At 35.8% G+C, this 19863-nt stretch overlaps 1 protein-coding gene across 5 annotated transcripts in view; it reads right to left on the reverse strand.

Moving 5' to 3' along the window:
* The window catches only part of CCDC102B (coiled-coil domain containing 102B), a 316475-nt gene that overhangs the window by 246467 nt on the left and 50145 nt on the right, over window positions 1-19863 (reverse strand). For all 5 annotated transcript variants that reach the window (XM_077135262.1, XM_077135264.1, XM_077135261.1 and 2 more), the window contains exon 4: window positions 16163-16271. In XM_077135262.1, the coding sequence (XP_076991377.1) occupies window positions 16163-16271 (109 nt within the window). The remainder of the gene's footprint in view (window positions 1-16162; window positions 16272-19863) is intronic.

Here is a 19863-nt window from a genome sequence, read left to right on the forward strand (position 1 = left end):
TTCTAGGAAAGCAACAGATTGAAATTATATCTCTCATGATAAATTAGCAAGAGGAAGAATGATTAACATCTTGGCAACCATGTACAAAACAAACAGCATGCACAGTGGGACACGATGATCTTTGTTCTCCTAATCAAAACAAAGAAAATGTCTTTAATATAAAACAACATTATTATTTTAAAACAAGCTACCATGACTCACCAAAAACATTCTCAAAGCATTATACATAAAATATAGCATAAAAGAATCAATTGTTTTTAGTCGCCTGCCATGCCGGAGACCCGGGTTCAATTCCTGGTGCCTGGCCATGAAAAAAAAAAAACAATGAATTGTTTTAGGTAAGCACGATAGAAAATCGTACTTCCAGCTAGCATGATCCAAATGATGTTGATTTCTAGACAAGGTAGAGTACAGAGGCTGGATTTACAAACTGAAACAACCACAATGCAAGATAAGAATACAAGAAACAATTGTAAAGACGCTGCAAATCAGGCAATGGTAGATAGCATTTGCTGAAAGATGGAAAGCAAAGAGAGCCCTGCAATCATCCAGCATATTGCCTGGAGAGAGCTTTTAGCTCACGGAGCAGGGAGAGGCAGTAAAGAAGAGCTGGGGGTCTTCCAGTTTTGAGGAGATAGTCTGGGAGTCCCAGGAGGCTACGGCACACTGTGTTTGCGAAGAAGAAGACCGGAGTAGACAAAACCGCTCAAGAGAAGCCTGGAGGACTCCATGAGTCCAGCAGGGTACTATAGTGCATGTGGGCGAGGGAATAACACCCAAAAGGAAAAGACAATCCCAGGACTCAAACAAGGCTAGTCATGGCTCCTATTCCCACCAGGCAGAATGGAAACCTCACTACCCATGCTCCATTCAGTGAAGTACTTGGAAAGGTTTGCCTCAGAATGGAGGCAAAATTAGCCCTAAACTTAATGCAGCTCTACTTTCATGTTACAAGGTCTAAAAGCTTTAAGACACAAAGAAACAAAATGTTTACATGTAAAACTAGACCTCAGAGCAAAATTCAATAGCTGTAAATAAAATATGAAAATACCCAGCACCCAACAAGGTAAAGTTCATAATGTCAGGCATCCAATCCAAAATGACAAGTCAAGCAAACAGGAAAACAGGACCCAGAGTGAGGAGATAATCAATTGAACCTACCCCGGAAATAACACTGATAATAGAATTAATAGACAAAGGCAACATCACTTTTGTTCACCACTTACTCTGGAAACTAGAGGAAGGATTGTACATTTTAAGTCAAGATACTAAAGACATAGAAAGATACTAATTAAATCATCACAGATAAAAACTATAATGTCTGAAATAAAAAAACATTGGATGAGATAAGTAGCAGATTAGACACTGCCAGAAAGAAAGATCAGAGGACTGGAATAAAGAAAATACATTAGAAAGTATGAAATGAAACACAGAGAAAATGAATGAATGACACACAGAATGAAACACAGAAAAGAAGAAACTGTTGTGGGGAAAACAAAAAAGAAAGTGAGGTGTGGGACAACTTCCAACCTCCAGCAGTCTAATATATATGTAATTGGAGTCCGTGTCCCAAAGGGCAGGAGAAGAAATATAGTTGAAAAAAAAGTCTAAAAATTTTTCAAATTTGATAAAATACATGAATTCATCATGTTTTGCACACTTCTATTTGCAAAGAAGATATATGAGCTTATTTATTTCTCAAATAATGAAAAATAAGTGCAATATTTGAAAAGATTACAAAATATGCTTTCTCAATATTCACAGTAAATAAGATTAGAAGCTGAAAATGGGCCCAAAGACAAGGTGCTCTTTATTTTCATCCATACTAGATCTTTTAAATAAATTTGGATATAAAACAAATGGAGAATTATTGTGATTTTAGGAAAATATCAAGTGAAACATCTTCAAGATACATTTCTGAAAATAATATCATTTAAATTATTTTTAAACTAAATAGACTATTGTTCACCAAATTCTCTTTCCCACCCCCTCCCCAGGCCAGTCCTTTAGCTCACAAAGAAGTTGAAATCATAGGAAATCAATGTTTTGGGGAAAAAGTATGTTTTAGGTTTTTCCTTGTAGGTAAACAAGGTTTTTAGAGGATTAGAATGATTTAATTCTTAATTAAATATTGGCTAAAGCTGAATATAATTACTACAGTATAAAACTAGGAAAAATTAAATGTTTGTATTTGAACACATCTTATAGGAACTAAAATATGTGATTCAGCATCATCAGTAAAAAATTAGGCTCGATTTTGGTATGCATGAAAGATCTTATATTTCTGTAAAGCCTTAGAAATTGAAATGTATTTCTTTGTCTTCAGACTCGGGCTATTAAGCATGAGATAGTAGTCTGTACTTTTGTTAAAACCAAAGTTTTCATTTAAGAAAAATAACTTTTAAAAATTTTGGTCTCTTGCCTCAGATACACATTAAATACCTGAATGTTAACATTTTTCTTATAGGAACCAGAAAATTACAGTTCCTAATATTCTATTGTATATGGACTTTCATTTTTAAAAAATCAGCATAAGGTTTATTTTTCACTGGACTTGAACAGAAAAATCTACGCGCACAGATTACAGACACTGCCCAAAAACCTATGTAAAGTGAAAGAAGACAGTCTTGAAATACCTTACATTACTTATATGAAAAATACAGAACTAGCAAATCTATAGCAATAAAATTAAACTAGTGGTTGCCTAGAGATCAGGGTTTGGAGAGAAATGTGTATGAAGTTTCATATTGGGGTAAAGAAAATGCTCTAAAAGTTTACTGTCGTGATAGTTATACAATTCTATGAACATGTTTAAATACTGAAATGTACATTTTTAATGGATGAATTATATAGAATATGAATTATGTATCAATAAAGATGTTGAAACATGTAAAAAAAAATTCAGAAGTTACCCCTTCTAATTTAATTTTAAGTCTCAAAGAACTTCTGTTTAGAGCATTCTTAATCAGATGAAACAGAGCAGGAGTTTCAAACCTTCCCTTAATTTGTCATTCCATTCACTTGGCATATCTCTCTTAGGAAGAGTCAGTAAGTCTGCTCATTCCCTTCTCTACCGGTTTCATAGTTTCACAATGACAGTGTGATCCAAAGTAGGGAATTTCACACTCCTCAGCCTCTGTTTCTGCCAATATTGAAATGGTACTTACACTTGTGTATGGGTTGGAGCTTACTTTTTATGGATGAGTTCCTTAGAAACTACCCACCATGTGTGATCTTGGACAAATTCAGTGATTTGATATCTGTTAAAGTTTCCCTACTCTCCTCTAACATATGGTGGACCTCGCGTCTTGGGGGACAGAGAGTCTGACCTGTGCAAATGTTCTCCACTACATAGCTGACAAAGCCACTTTTCTTCTGTGGGATGTGATGCCTTTTTGTAGATATCTGGAGTCAGCAGAAGCCAACTCATGGAGTGGGGGGGAAAAAAGTCAGAAAAGGGTAAGTGGACCCCCCATCGGGAGCCGGCTCCCCCAGCTCGCGCAGCCGCGGCACTACTGCCTCCTATCACCGCCCGACACTGCCGAGACGCAGACCTTCAGCCGACCTGCTCACAAGGACGCCAACGCGCTTGTCTCCACACTCGGTGTGATGACTGTCCACAGGAAGGGACAAAACCCTGAAGGCACTTATAGTTAGTGACGTGGTGACCGTGTGAGCCTGGGAGAGCGGCACCTCGGAGGAGCAAGACGCCTGGCTGCTCTGTGTGCGCCATGCAAAGGGAGGTCAGAGGAACAAGTGCAGGTTCAATGGAGTCTGAATTTTTACGATTTGAGCAAAGAAAACAAAAGTAGGGATGAACATAAACATTTATTTAGGATGAGTAAACAAAACGCAACAATTAATAAATTTTGAAAACCTGACAAATACCACAAAAATCACAAAATGCAGAAATTAATATAAAGCTTTAGTAATAACTACTAATAATTAATCTAGACCTTTTTTACTGCAGCTACATTGATTGACTTTTAGTATAACAATGATTTTGTAGTATCAATTTTTATAGGGTATTCTTTCTTCCAGAACAATGTATCTTTTTTTTTTTAGTTAAGAATAATTGGGATAAATAAACCTGCAGCCTAACACCCAGACCCACTCGGTCTTTACATTACCCTTTGAAGTTTTTACCCTGCAAATACAGATAAGCTGGAAAATTATATTTCATATGACTTTTCATTTAAAACTATGGCGCATGATGGAGCATGCTCCTGGGAAGTGAGAACTTCAGTATTGCCTAGATACACATGAGAAACAAATCCAAAGTACATTCCACTGTCTATTGTCAGATATAAGAAAACTTTTAAAGTTTAGAAAAGAGAAACCATTTACTTATCAAAAGGAGACAATTTGCAAACTGGGGAATGATGCTGAGACAAAAAAGCTCCATTTTTCCCTGAGAAAGGAGCAGCTAATGGAGTTAATACAATGAGGTCACATGAAGAAAAATATAGTAGGTTAAGCAAAAACTTAGATTGAGTTAAAAACTGAAGACTTATAAGGGACTGGAACGCTAACTAACAAAACTTATTCACCCCAGACACAAGTCCTGGTTTTGAGGAAATCAAGACCCAGGCTCAGTGGGAGCCCAGACCGCAGTGCCTGGACCTGGTTTGCTTGAGTCAATGGCTCCAGAGTCATTTATTCTCAGAGTATATGAAGACAACCCAAGGAGTTAAGGGACTTGCAAACAAGAGGGCAGCGGTGATGCTCCAGGGAAAAGACCGAGTGCTGAGGGCAGGTTCCACAACAAGGGGCTTTGGTTTGCCAAAAAGAAAGTGAACTGCCATGGATTCAAACAACAGCCTCCCACCTTATGCTTAGGGCTTGGCCTCACCCCAGGTGCCATGACTCCTGGAATCCCCGTCGTTAGCCTGTGATGCCATGCACCGCACAGGACTGACCCCACAGCCTATCCAGAACATCAACAGCCTGTTCACTTTGGAAGAGCGGTGGTGGCAATGGCAGCAGCTCCGCAATCTGCGTCTCAGCCAGTGACACAGAGGCCTCTGGCCAAACTCTGCAGCTCTTCCTTTCTCAGACTCTAATGACTGCACCATGCTAGGTGCCACTCCCCTGCATCCTCACATGATCCCCATGAAACCCATTACTCCTGCTGCCCCAGCATCTGAGAGCTCCAGAATTGTATCATAACTTCATTTTGTTGAGATAAATCCATACACAATATGATCCATCCAAAGTACACAATCAATCAATGGCTCACAGTATCATCACATAGCTGTGCATTCCTCACTACAATCAATTTTAGAACATTTTCATTATTAAAAAAAAATTCATACTCCTTACATCCCCCTATTATGGACCCCTAACACTACTGTGGCACATTTGTTACTGTTGATGAAGGAATATTAAAATATTGCTATTCTGCCCCATGGGAGACATGACTTCCAGGCATGTCTCTCTAGCAATGTGGGATGTGACTCCCAAGGATGAGCTTAGCCTTGGCATTGTGGAAATGAGAATGCCTTCTTGACCAAAAGGGTGAAAAGAAATGAAACAAAATAAAGTTTCAGTGGCTAAGAGATTTCAAATAGAGTCAAGAAGTCATCCTGGAGGTTGCTCTTATGCAAGCTTCAGCGAAATATTGCAAATTGACACAGTGTGCCACACCCCAATCAACAGTATTGCTGAAAACCCTAGAGAATACCCAGGGCTTTATCAAAACTCTATAAAAGTTTTTCTTGGTAAGTTTAGTTTTTCTGAAACTTAAGACCTTCAGATTGTTCATGTGCCAAATTACTCAGAGGTAACAGTCTCTCCAAGAATATCGACCAGATTCACTCCTCTACCCCAAAAGGTCACCACCCCTTTCCAGCATGAAGTTAAAATGGCCATTGCCCAGATATCACTGAAGATTGAAATAATGATCAAAGGAGAGGGAGGTGGTGTAACTGAAAAATTAAGTTGTAACAAAGGATTATGACTAATGACTCATTATATAGATATTCTTTTTAGTTTCTAGGGTATCAATATAGCTTGAAGGAAATACCTGAACTTGTTAAACTGTAATCCAGTAGCCTTGATCTTTAATAATGATTGTATAACTCTATAGCTTTTATCACATGACCATGTGATTGTGAAAACCTTGTGACTGGCATTCCCTTTATCCAGGTATGGGTAGATGAGTAATAAAGTAAAGAAAAATAATAATAATAAAAAACCCAGGTTCAAAGAATTTCAGAACATCCTACCAATTGTGCAAGGTTGGTGAATCTCAGATAACTTGTCTCACAGATAGCTTGTCTTAGGTATGTATGATTACATTCAACACACACAGATAAGTTGGCCTTTGCTTTAGACAGGTCCTTACCATGCATTTAACAATACAAACTATATGTTTTCTAATCTAATGTCAACTTGGTAAGATTCCAAATAACTCCACAGCTACTCCATGCCTACCAGAGAAGAGGGCAAGGGTGCTGGAAAGGAACTGAGAATGGAAAGAGACCGAGGCTTAAACAACTGTGCCCAAATTATCTGACTCTTGCGAACTGTGCAAAAGTATGACCATATACATCTGGCTAGGGCTGCCACAGGGGTCCCAGAAAGAGCTCAGGCAGAAGAGGGGTCTGGAACATAAGCTTCTTTAGTTCCACTATAAATCTGCCTCTACAGAGGAGAGATCACGTCTCTTGTTTATAGAACTGAAAGTGGTTTAGTTCAAAATAACTAAGTCAATATAGTATCAAGTATCGCTATGCTAGCACAATCTTTTATCTGGTACATATAGAAATTATTTTTAAGTCATATCTACAAATAGCTATGCTACCAGACAATAGTGGTGGGTTTTCTGCCCAATGCACTCAAATGACTAGTTCCTGAGGCACCCGGTTTTCAAAGACAGAGTTTATGGCTAGACATGAAGCAGGAAATCAGATGGCCTGTTGGCCCCAAAATCTGTCTCCCCAAACTGCAGTAATTCTGATTATTTTATAGTGTGAAAAGATGGGCAGATTTTAGGATAATGATCACAATGCCTCCAGATGACGTAATTAGAGGTGATCTGGTTATTGAGCATGTGCCGATTGATCATATGCTTAGTCATAGAATGTACATAAGAAAATGGCAGCCATAATATGATGATGGGTGATTTTTAGTATTCTAATGAGGGATAGATCACTTCTAGGTTAAAGTCTAAGCTACTGTGCCTGTCAGACGAGCCCATTTTGGTTAGATCCGATTTCAGTCATAAGAGAACTTTGGAACTGGGGCGGGTTAGTTCTGGGCTGACCCATGGCCCTTCATTTAAACACATTAGGGGCTGTCTTTAGTGATCACAAGACTCCAAAGGCAAAATATAAAATAAAGTAAAATAAAATAAAATGGATACAAATGAAGATCAGTCATAAGGCTTTTATAATCACAAGGGCACAAGACAAAGGCTGTACTATCATCATCAGAGATCAAAGCTGCTGGATTATAGTTCAAAGATTTCAGGTATGTCCCTCTGTCTCTTCTAATATACCAGAAAATAAAAAGGAATATCTATTTAATGATTGAGCAACCAAAACCATCCCTTAAATCCTAACTTCTCGGTTACAGTCATGAAGAGTAAGTTAAATAAAGTACATGCTTCACTTCAAAGCTGAACTTACTAACCAAGAGCACATGTAGCTCTCTTGATGCCAAAAAACTGGCAATGGCATTAAAAACAGTTAAGTGGAGAGAAAGCTGGTCTTGTAGTGAGAAGACCTGGGTCAAGGTATGGCCCTTGGAATAAGGCTGGTCTTTGGAGTCTCCATGGTCCCATTCAGCCCTGCAATCTGGAGCTTGAGTGCAGAAGTTGCAATTGGGATGTACACAAGAATGATGAGTTTTCAGATACAGATATATGAGAAGCAGCCATAACTGAGTAAATCAAAATCTTCAAGGAGGGACCTGGATGTACATATTCTTAAAACCTTTTCCTGGTAGATTTTGCTAATTCAATAATTAAGGGGTTATTATTTTTTGTAATCATGATATCCATCTGAGAACCCTTCTAAGATTTCACCAGCACCTCGTTTTGTATACATTAGAAGTTTTTTTCACATAAATATGGAATTACACTTTCCACTGGCTTTGATCATAACTTCAAAAGTATATTACAAAGGAAGAAATTTCTTTAAGATGATCTTAAGTGACAATTACACATTCTAAAATGCACTTCAAAGAAGATCGTCTGTTCCAGTAGGTAGTCTGTTTCTCCAATTCTTCCATATGATTGCTGCAAACACACGAGCTAAGGAAACCTTCTGTCTTTGTGATTCTTTAACAATTATTAAAAGTACAGACATTCATTAGAATGGACCTCTACCCTGGAGGAGGGTCAGTCAAGCACCAAGTTTCCACCATGTCCACAGCCCTGCTGCCATCAAAGTAGCTAAATCAAACTCCTTACATGCCAAAGTTGACCTGCTGTACTGGACACAATTTCGACTGCAACTCACCCACATGTGCTGTCTAGAAGGTGGCCAGTGGCTTAAGAAATAGTCTGAGACAAGAATTCAGCTCAGCAGGGATAATAATGAAATAAAGAGAGGCTGAAAAACCAGAAATAGAGGACTAAAATCTACTGAGGTGTGCTGATGGACTTGGTAAGCTAAGACCCCCTGTCCCAGCCTCTGCTTGACTACAATGGTGATTTCCTGCTTTCAGTTTGCTTCTTTGCTTCTGTTTAGTTTTGGTTTGGGTGGCTATTTATTTGGGTTTGTTTTCAATTTCCTGAGTACTTTTTTTTTTTTTTTTTAACTATTCCTCCCTCTTACCCGAGAGAATCTGAATATTTCTCTCTTCTTTGACACATGACAGATTTCCATTACAGTTGCCACATTATTTAATGCCTAAATAAATGCACTATTTCAGAGTATACTAGTGAACTAACCACAGAAAAGTTGTTTTAAATTTTGGATTTTATCTGTCCTATGTAAAATTTATGTAACTTTTATTGGTGATTTTTCAAGCTTTGTCTTTTGGCAGCTAATGCTATTCTTCAAAGAATGCTTGTGGTTATAAAACTTTAAAATTAGCATGCCCATAATCAAAATAAACTATCCTCTAAATAAAGATAGTCTAAACCTGATAGGATGACAGGAATTTATCATCATTTATATTGCTTTTGGTTCAGATATCCTAACAAACCAAGGAAATAAATGGTCATGTTGCTTATCTCCATTCTGGGCTTAAAATTATTCTTTCCTCTGCTCTGCTTTCTGTCTTGGATTTTATTTCCTCAGCAGAAATGGCAACTGGTATTATTGTCTTGTCTAGTTATCTTTGGGTACATTTCAATGCACAAAGTGTCCGAGTAGAAAATCTATTGATTTCACCCCTTGCACATTACACAGATTCTAAACCTAAATTTCTTGAGATACTGAATGAAAGCCAGAAAGTATAAGCCTTTATTCATTCACTTATCTATTCTAAAAATAATAACTCACAGGGACTTCAATATTAACTTCCATTCTTCACATGGCACACACCATCCATTTCCCGACTATATTCTCCATTCAATCTACTGTATCTTGTTATTAAATAAAAATGTGTTCTCTGTCCAAACCCCAATAAATGATGAACTCCTGGCCCTAGGTTTCTTAGGCTTAAATTATATAATAATAAGTAATAATTATAAAAACAAAACAGAACAGGAAGTTTATAGAATATAAAATGGTATCTAATGCACTTAAAAAGGATGGACAATATCACAGATGATTTTTTCAATGGAATATTAGGTACTCCTGTTATACATCTTGATTTTTTCACCCCAGAATATATGATCAAAACGTTTTGAGTCAGTGTATACACATTTGCTCATTTGCTGCATTCTTTCATTGTTTAGCCTATTGGCTAAAAGCTTGTCTCCCAAGCTTTTGCATTATAAATTGGTAAGAAAGGAATTAAAAATGCCTGAAATGTGATTCAAAAATATTTTCACCATGGGTTTGAAGTAGGAATACCCCTGGGGAAAAAAAAAGAAGGCAGGTAACCTGAGGCCATCTCCTTCTCAGTAGGAAAAGTGGCTGTCCAGGTGAAATAGACTACTGCTGTTGGTAAGAGAAGGATCCTTACTGATGGAATTTTCTGAACCAAATGTCTCTGTTTCAGGGGAAAAAAGAAAACAGAAAACAGAACCTTTGGATTTCTGAGACACGGGCATCCTGTCAGCTGGGAAAGAAAATAAAGAAGTTTTGTAGACCACATAGTCCCCACTTGTGAGACCAGACTGCTGCACCTGGCTGAGTCCGTGGGTGCTCACCTGCCCTGGGGAAGAGCATGCAGCAAGGACCTTGGGGCCACCTCCATACCTGGGCCTCTCCCTGCTTTGATGTACCCTGTGGCTGCTGCGTTATCGAAATTATTACTCAAGCTTGGTTGTAATAGAACTGGTGACGATCTCTGATTCATTTATTAAAACATTTGTTCGTTAATATATCTATAGCCTACAACGAATACCCTTCTACTTATCTCTATGACTAACTGCCCAATTAACTATCTCCGGTAGATTCCTAGCGGTGGAATTTCAGAGCCTAAGAATAGGGAAATTGTGAATTTTGAAAATGTTAAATAGCTTTCCACACTTTTCACACAGGCTTGAAGGTTCACCTAAAGTACAAACCGATACTGTTTTCCTTCTTGAACATGGCAACATGGGGAAAAAATGAAATATTTTGTTTTATTTCGCATTTCTCAATTACTACTAAATTTGTATACCATTTGTCTTTATTCTACAAAAAGAATTTGTTTCACCTATTTGTCCTCTTTTGTATAATTTGATAAGCTAATTTATGTCCTGTGCAAAGAAAAAGCTGAACAGATTTTCATCATGGATAGAACTTCAGGGGTGAAGATTAGCTCTAGTGTTCAGGAAAATCTAAAACACTTAGGGATATGAGTCAGTCGCCTCATCAAAATAATAAAAGGCAGGACTAGGAGCCCAAAAGTTTGCCTTAAAAATTCAGCCATAGCCAAATAAGAAACCTAAGCATAGACAGCTAGGAAGAAAAGAGTGTGGGTATAGTGTTTCATTTATTTAAGTTTCACTACAGATTATTAAGCACATTTGTTCAGCCCTGGATACACAATGGCATGTCATTGGGAAAGACATACGGAAAATAAACACAAAAAGAACTGCATGTTTTGATAAGGTCTTGTAAAATGCAACACATAGAGATGAGGGAAAATAGCAAAGGAAGCATCTTCTGTATTGAAACAATTCCTTTTTAATGAGGTCATGTGTAAACAGAAGCCAATGGCAAGCTGTGACTGCTCAGTAGGAGGGAGAAGGAGCTGTGTGTTATTGTTCTAGAAAGAGCTGTGTAGGATCAGTCTAGACAGAGGAAGCAGCATGAACCTAGGCACTGAGCAGGAAAAACTCGTGTTCGCTTGAAGAGTGAATGAAAATCGGCAAATTAGAAGTCAGTGTGGACGGGGGGCAGGCAAGGAGGGGTGAGAGGAGGCATTGCAGACATGAATTCATGTAGGTGGTGGTGGCAGATGTTAAAGCGAGAAAGCTTCTTCTCTACTCAACGTATCTTTCCGTGTGGGTATCCAGCAGTTCGCCTAAGACTCCAGGTCTCTCCGGGGAGGAAGAAGGAGTTATCAGATTTAGGGAACTGGGCACATGTAGCTCTCTCCCCCATCCTTTAGGAGAGAGATGGCTGCAGAAAGCAAACATCTGCTCTCTTCTTCCAGGACACAAGTCTTATAATGACAGGGTTCCATGTGATAAAAGCTTCTGTCAGTCCAACGCAATTGTGTTTGTGTAAGCTGAGCTCTTTCATATGGGGTGCAGGACTAGGAAGCCAACCTACACTTAAAGACAAGCCAAACTCTTCAAACTACATTTATCAGAAATTATAAAGGCAACAGATTAATATATTTGTTAAGGTATATTAATAAGTAAGTTGTATTATATTATCTACTGTAGTTAGGCCCAAAGGCAGAAACTAATTAGATGCTTACATATCCATTGTCTCATGAATTCTGGGTATACAACTGGAAATGCATTTCCTAAATTTCCTTCCAATTAGATGTGCCCATCAGCATCTGACGATGTAGCCAGGTGGATGTGGAAGGCAGCTGTGCTGTAAATTCAGGAGGAAGTCACTGAAGGGGTTTAAGCAAAGGGGCAATATGGCCCAAATTTCATTTTTTTGAAATACTACTCTGTTTCTGGATGGAAAATAACATAGAAAAGATCAACACTGGTGAGAAGCAGAAGAGGACAAAGAGATTATGGTAGTTCTGTCTGGAGAAGTAGCAGAGACGAAAAGAAATGGTGTGAGATACAATTTGGAGGTAGAATTGAAAAAACACACCAATGTTTTAATTTACTTCTCTGGAGGAATTTCTTTAATACACGAGAATAGCAATAAGAGATAGCATTTCAAAATTAACTGTAAGCTCTCAATTGCCATCCAACACCTATTTCCAGTAAATACCTCCTTCTAGGACCTTAACCTCATATGGGTAGACTATGTCCCATCTCATACTACCTTTTTTGAATATGAAGTTATTGGTATAGAATTTTGGCTACATATAGTTAGTCATTCTATCCTTCTAATTACCCCAACTCAGAAAGGTGTTGAGAGAATTAAACAAGCCTTCGGCATAAGGTCTAAGCACTGTAAATGAGCCCCACCATGTCTGTTGCCTCCATACATACTTATTTAATGGATGAATAAAAGAACATTATGAATCGTAAAATATTAGACACACTGTGATTATCACAAGAATATAGGAAATTTATTAAGAAAATTCATTAAAAGATAGTAGGTAAATGGACACAATTTTCAAGGAAAGATGAAAAGGGTATTTTCCATTTTTCAGATTGACACTAATTTTAAAATGTAAGCAGTATCCTCCATACATGGGAAAGGATCTCTTCCATTATGGAAAGAATCGAAGTCATCTATTGCTAAAGCAAAGTACCATAGTTATTTGTAATCAATACTGCTTACATGAACATTTGATTTGCTAGAACAGGAGATTTAACAGAAAGGATAGTTTCAGCACAGTTGGAATTTATAACCTAATTCCAAATCAATATATACAGACTTGCAAAGGAAAAGTTGAATAAGTATTAAATTCAGCAGGAGAACAGCATTTTGAACATAATTATGTCTACTACTCATTGTCTTGGGTGCTTTTAAAATACTTACATTTTACAATTAAATTCCAATACTTTATCTTCTATAAATGTCAGTGATTTAAGGATGATTTCCCTCTAAAGCACAGCAGATACATTTTTTTTAAATCTTGGTCTATTAAGCACATCTTCCAACTTTAAAAATTGCTAATCTCTCCCAACAGCAGTTCTTAGCCAGGCAGGTGTTGGTTTTTAATTTAAAAAAAGAATTATATTTTAGCCAAAATCTTTTAAAGATAGAGAGCTACAGTGAAGATGAAGCTCTTTATTGACATTTATTGACATTTTTTGAGGAGAATTCATAGAGCTTCAAAGGATGCATCATGACACAACTTCTTTTGATTGTCAATCAACTGCAGGAGGACTTTGAATATTTTATGCTTATCCTATCTCTACAATGCCATTTCCAAATGTAGTATACAATTCTTGTTCAATTATAATTCATTATAAAAGAGAAATAGATTCCCGGACCATGAACTCAAAAAAAAAAAAAGAGAAACAGTCAAAGCATATATTAATACATACATGTTCAAGTATTTATTTATTTCATTTTAAACATTTTTAAACATTTTATCATATTTTATTAAAATAATTTAAATATCTCTGCAATTTTTCCAAAAATACTCTAAGAACATCACAAATTCCTTCTTAGAAAATGGAAAGAGATATTTTTTAAAAGACTCCTATATAAATAAAGTTATATTTTTAATCTTTATCTATGTTTGTAACACCTTTTTATCATCTACAATGAAAACTTATTTCTTCCATTGTCATTTGTTAGAGATATCCCAGCTTTGAAGTTCATCTAACTGAAACATTCACTCAAAAGTTTAAATAGTTGGACAAATTTTCCCAACAATTCTGAGGTCTCCTCTGCTCTCAAAACTCTATCAGCATTCTGTTAGTAAAAACATCACACATGCATTAATCTATATTTTATGGGCATCAAAATCTGAACCCAATTTACATTGTATAATGCTACCTTTGTTTTATTTTTTCTCACCGATAAAGTATTGTGAAGCAATTTAAAGTGGAGTTTTTCCTACTTGCCATCAAAAATCATCTTTGAATAAAAAACTTTGAACGTTTTAAATGTATGTATTGCTTTGTAAGCCAATTCAAAACTATGGCATTTTTCAAGTCAGTTGCCACGTAAATGGTAAATTATTTGAATAAAAAGAACCCTTAGGAGACAGTGAGTAACATTCCCAAGTGTACACTGCACACTAGTGGCAAGAGATAGTAAATGCATGCTTCTTTCTGAATTAAATTTAAGACCAACTTAATTATATATATTAGCTTTCTTCATCAAATTTGAGCCCATCGTATTATAGAAAATATACACATACATTCCGACCACACTGTTTTTTATTTTGTAAGCTATTTTTCCTGTATAACATTCATTTATTGTCAATGTTCACACCCAAAGTTATGATCAGTTAATTACCTGTATATAAAAATACCACAAATCCATATATACACATATGCATGTATGTGTTAACCACGAATATATATGTATGAAACCATATATATGAATGTAGTCCTCTGTATGTTTCTTTCCAATTATTTTAATTGTTATGTAACATCTATACAACCTAAAATTTCCCCTTTTAACCACGTGATCAGTGCTGATAATTTTGTTCACAAAGATGTGCTGCCATTACCAAAGCATTTCCACACCCCAGACAGAAATTCTGTACCAATTAAGCAGTAACTCCGCATTCCCTACTCCCATTCCAGCCCCTGGTAACCTGCCTTCTGGTTTCTAACTCCATTTACTTATTCTAATTACAAAGACACTCTTACAATCTAACACATAAATCTATAACAGGAAGAATAAATTTCATCCAGATTGATGGTTTACTTTACCCCTCACTGAGATATGCTGCATTTTCCAAAGACACTTAATCTAAACTTTTATCCCTGAAATTACTTCTCATTTATAAGGTTTTGTAAACATAAAATTTGTTTGGGAATGTTAAGACAGGTTCACCTTCCTCAGAGGGTTAACAGAGCTGACTATTTCTCAGCCTGCACATGATGTAACAACGGTTCTCAGGGGCACTGGGAAGTCAGCAGATGCTCCAGGAGGAAGGCATATGGCCTTTTCAAGAAATCCCCTTGTGTAATTTTAGCACACTTAAGGTAAAGGGCGCCAAACTTTAGCATTTGCTAGAAACAAACGTGAAGCAACATCCATATCGGTTTTCACATATAAAGCAGGATTATGGTTTACCACTTCTTAAAAAATTGGAAGAATCCTTTAGAACAATTAAGGCAGTTCAGGGACTATTACATTTTAGACTTAAATGCTCAATGTCTTCAGACCCCTGGCCACATGTCTATGGATTTGTAGATGAACACTCAGATTGCCCACACCCCAAATGTTCACCCATTGGGGAGAATTTAGCTTGTCTCACTCATTATTATGTCCCACATACTTAAGTAGCACAATGCTATACAGGTAGAACTTGCACAGTAAATATTGTTTAAATAGTAAATATCAAATTGCTGAAATGGGAAGGGTTCATTATACCACTTTATTGAGGAAAATAGAGAAGAAAATTATAAAGGCAAGTGGCTGAGTCACACTTACTGTATTTTCAGACATGAAAAATAGCCTAAATACACTTGAGGTAAATTGATATTTTCAGACTGCTTTAGTTCATATAAGAATGACATTAAAATGTTCATGGTAGCCAGTACAATATAATAAGACATCTTCCACAGTCCCCTTGAATGAGGCCAGATGGATAATTATTCATGTCTTGTGGTTAACCATTAAAAATGTGTGTTTAGATCAAGATTTCTTATGGTCTGAGTTCGACAAGACCATGCTGCCATGTTACTTCAAATATTCCTCTTATAGAGGAAATCAAATTTTTGAACCTCCCTTGCTCTTCTCTGTTGAGCCTTCTTGCCTTAAATTCACTGGATTACACATGCAAACAGAAAAAAACCTCCATTTCATTTCTTATTTTACATTTTATGTCTCCGTACCTCTTTCAGATTTTTCACCTTCGATTCTTTCAATTCCTCATACTTCCATTTCCATACAGACAAAGCTGACTCCAGTTGTTCTATTTCTTTCTCCAAAGATGCACGCATTCTAAATCATTTAAAAAATAAAAGGCATGAAGTAGGTTTATAATTTTTGAACAATTTTAGAAATGTATTCCATTTTTGCTTTTCTATTTTCCTAATTTTTCCTATTTGTGTGTGATCATTACAATGAAAGAAAACTTTTCCAGCTTATTAAAAACTGCAAATGTTGAATAAAACTTGGTTTAACTTGTTATTCTGTCAATTTATCTATAGTAAATTAAACATATTCAATTTGGCTTTGCCAGTATCATGATAATTGACTGTCCATCTGCTTTCTCATATATAATTCATGCATTTCTCTACAATGCCTCTTATACCTATTATTTCTTTACATAGGAGGATATATATGTTTCAGATTTTAACGTGGGTAATCCAACTTCATACTGTGATTGAATATAAATGAAGTACCCTTTGAGATTACAAAAACACCAAAAATCCCACCTAACAATTTAAGAAGTCAATCATTTATTGATGAAATAAAAATAATTTATTTATGATTTTGTTTATAAAAAGAAAATTTCACTGGGATCTTTTTCCATTCTTTAAATAAGATAAATTAATTTATCTATTTGTAGAACTAGTGACAGAACTAGGATTAAAATCTGGGCCTTTAATGTTTCAACCATTAGCTTTTTTTCTGTACCAACAATGTCCATTAGAATGAGTCATTATTTTATTTTGGGTTGTAATTAGCATATGCTGATATTTGCAACCAGCCACCTCTCTGTGTGGCAGGTTAGATTATTATTCAAATATACTCATTCTCTTCCATCTGCCTCCATGGACAGTCTATTTCCCCATCAAACTGAGGTTGAAAAGAACTTCTCTGGCTGGGCTTCTTCTCTTCTACCTCTGTCATCACTGTGAGAAGTTTCTCGCAGGCAGCTGCTGTCCCAGCATAACACGCAGGGGACAGATATGAACCCACATCTGCCATGGAGCCAAGACCAGCTAGATCCACAGCTTGGAGAGGAGTCACCTTGCTGAACCCAGCTAGGATCAGCTGACTCCAGCATCCTTGCTTCTACATGGGCAACATAAATAATGGTTGTTTGAAACCACTGAATGTTATGTCAATTTGTTATTCAATAAAAGAAAACTGATGCAGAAACTGATACCTAAAAGTGGGATGCTGCAATGACAATAAATAAACAAACAAAAAATGTAGACTTCACTTTGGGGCCAGATGGTGGGCAAAAGCTGGAAAAATGACGATAAAACTTATGGGAAGCTGGAAAAATAGTGGCCTGTGTTATTTATGGTGAACCACATGGTAAAACTGTCACCTGCAGTATGTTAGAAAATAGAAAATGTGCCGATATCATGTGTGATTGGGCATAATGTGGCTAAAGGTGAGCAAAGTTTTGTGCGACTGGGCTTGCTCCCTTGAGTTGCAGCTGTTACCATAAGAAACACACACACACCAGTGTTGGCTGGCTGCTCCCTTGGGAAGATGCAAGACCCAGAGCATAATCATGGCCCCCATGCACAGCCCAGCCTAGATCAGCCAACCCTCGGCTGGCTTAAGACTACTAAACAGATGCTTATTGTCATGTGCCACCACAATTCTGTGGTTGCTAATTGTACAACTTGTAGTTATAATTAGCTGATATGTACAATTCAATCTCTATCAGTGATGTGAAATGACTTTAGAAAGATCTAGAAACACACTTAGCAAGGAAATACATGCAAAATCAAAAGTTCAATGTCATTTATGTATTTATTAGATTTGCGACTCTTTGATCTAGCTGTAAATATTTTAGTTTAACCCAATCCAATGGTTAAGCATCATACTAAGAGATATCTTAATTTCATTTTCATGAATCAAGCCATAAAACTGAAAAAAGATACAAAAGCATTGGTAAAAGGGTTAGCTTAGCCTCAAGGAATATGAGCTGCTTCAATTTTGCACCAGTTATAGGACTTTGATATGTAATCTCCTAATATTAGCCGAATAAATATATTAAACCAAAGCTAACATAGAAAAATGTTTTGCATAGAAGTCTAAGTCTTAACAGCATTGCCTCTAACGTCTTCAGCTCCAGATTAAAATCCCAACCAAAATTTCTGACAGATAAGCAAACGTAGTCAGGTGATGAAACCCAGTTGTTTACGATGATATAATTTTTGTTGTTAGTGCCTGTTTGTCTATTCATTTTAATTTATTTTGGCATCTTATTTTTATTTAACTCTCTTGTCTAGAACAAGAGAGTTAAATATGGAAACAATAAGCAAATCATGAAATGTCAATTTTTTTGTTAAAAGTAAAATGAATATGATGCACGATTTTGCATTAAATACATTATATTTGACATCTGAGTACTTTAAAAGTTTCAGATATTAAGGCATATTTGAATATTTAAAAGAACTCTGATAATCACCTAGATATCCAAATTCAAGTACAAAAGTAAAATGCAATGCAATTTTACTATGTATTCTCACTGGAACATTTCAGATAAGACTCATCATATTTATTATTTTAATTCATTACATTTACTTGAATATTAAAAACTTGGGAATATTTTTGTCAGAAATTGAAAAACTTTTAAAGGAAATGGAGTCCATTAGTTAACAAAGGTATTTTATTAAAGAAAATTAATTAAAAATATTTCTGAAATAGCATACATTGATTCCCCTTAAAACTACATTTGAGAATTTTATTTATAAATTGAATAATTATAAAATTATACTTAAAATTTGAGAAAATTTTAAATATTTAAATTCATAGATTCAAGATCATACATGTTAAAATAAATGCAAGTTTTTGAAATTGCCCTTTAATAAGTCAAATAATTATTTAAATAGTCAAACTAAACTCAGCTGTTTCAGAATAAAAAAAACTCACATTGACATAAATGATTTTATTACTACAGAATAAAGGCTGACCCTCCAGATGTTATCAAAATTATTAGGGGAAATATTCCTTCTAATGTTTTACAAGTAGTACAAGAAGAACATTCCAAACTATATATTAATTAAAGTACAATCTCAATGGTATATAAATAGATATAATCTGAATATAAAAATATAAAGATATGATAGCTAGATTTTATCCAGAACTAGAAGAAATATTCAAAACAATTTCATGAAATAAAAAGAGTACCAAGATAAATTAAGATGAATAGATAACTATTTGTATTCCATATTTAAAACAAATTAGTGACATTTCAATGATAGTAAAAGATCAGAAATCAAATAAATTTATCTCTTTAATTAGACACGTTAAATAAAATAACTGATAAGGTTTTCCTGAATGAAAAGCACGTGTTTATGTAAAAAGTTATAATTTAGTCAGGGGAATAAGGGGATAAGCAATTCACTAATAATAATGAAATGCTGGAATAGTTTTGGGTATGGCCCTTTCAAAAAATGTGACTGCAGGCAACAAGCATAAAGGACATCGCAAAACTAAATTCATGCAGCAGAGGTCGCTCCATAAATCCATGATTTTCTGGCCCCATCAATGTATTATGTATTTCAGAGAAAATTTCAAAATTGATTGATTTTGTAGTTAAAATTATAATGGAAATTTAAACTATAGCCATGTTACTTGAACTACAAGAAGGCAAAAAAAATAATATTTACTCTAATGAATG

The sequence above is a fragment of the Tamandua tetradactyla genome, chromosome 18 (assembly GCF_023851605.1).
Source record: "Tamandua tetradactyla isolate mTamTet1 chromosome 18, mTamTet1.pri, whole genome shotgun sequence".
NCBI lineage: Eukaryota > Metazoa > Chordata > Mammalia > Pilosa > Myrmecophagidae > Tamandua > Tamandua tetradactyla.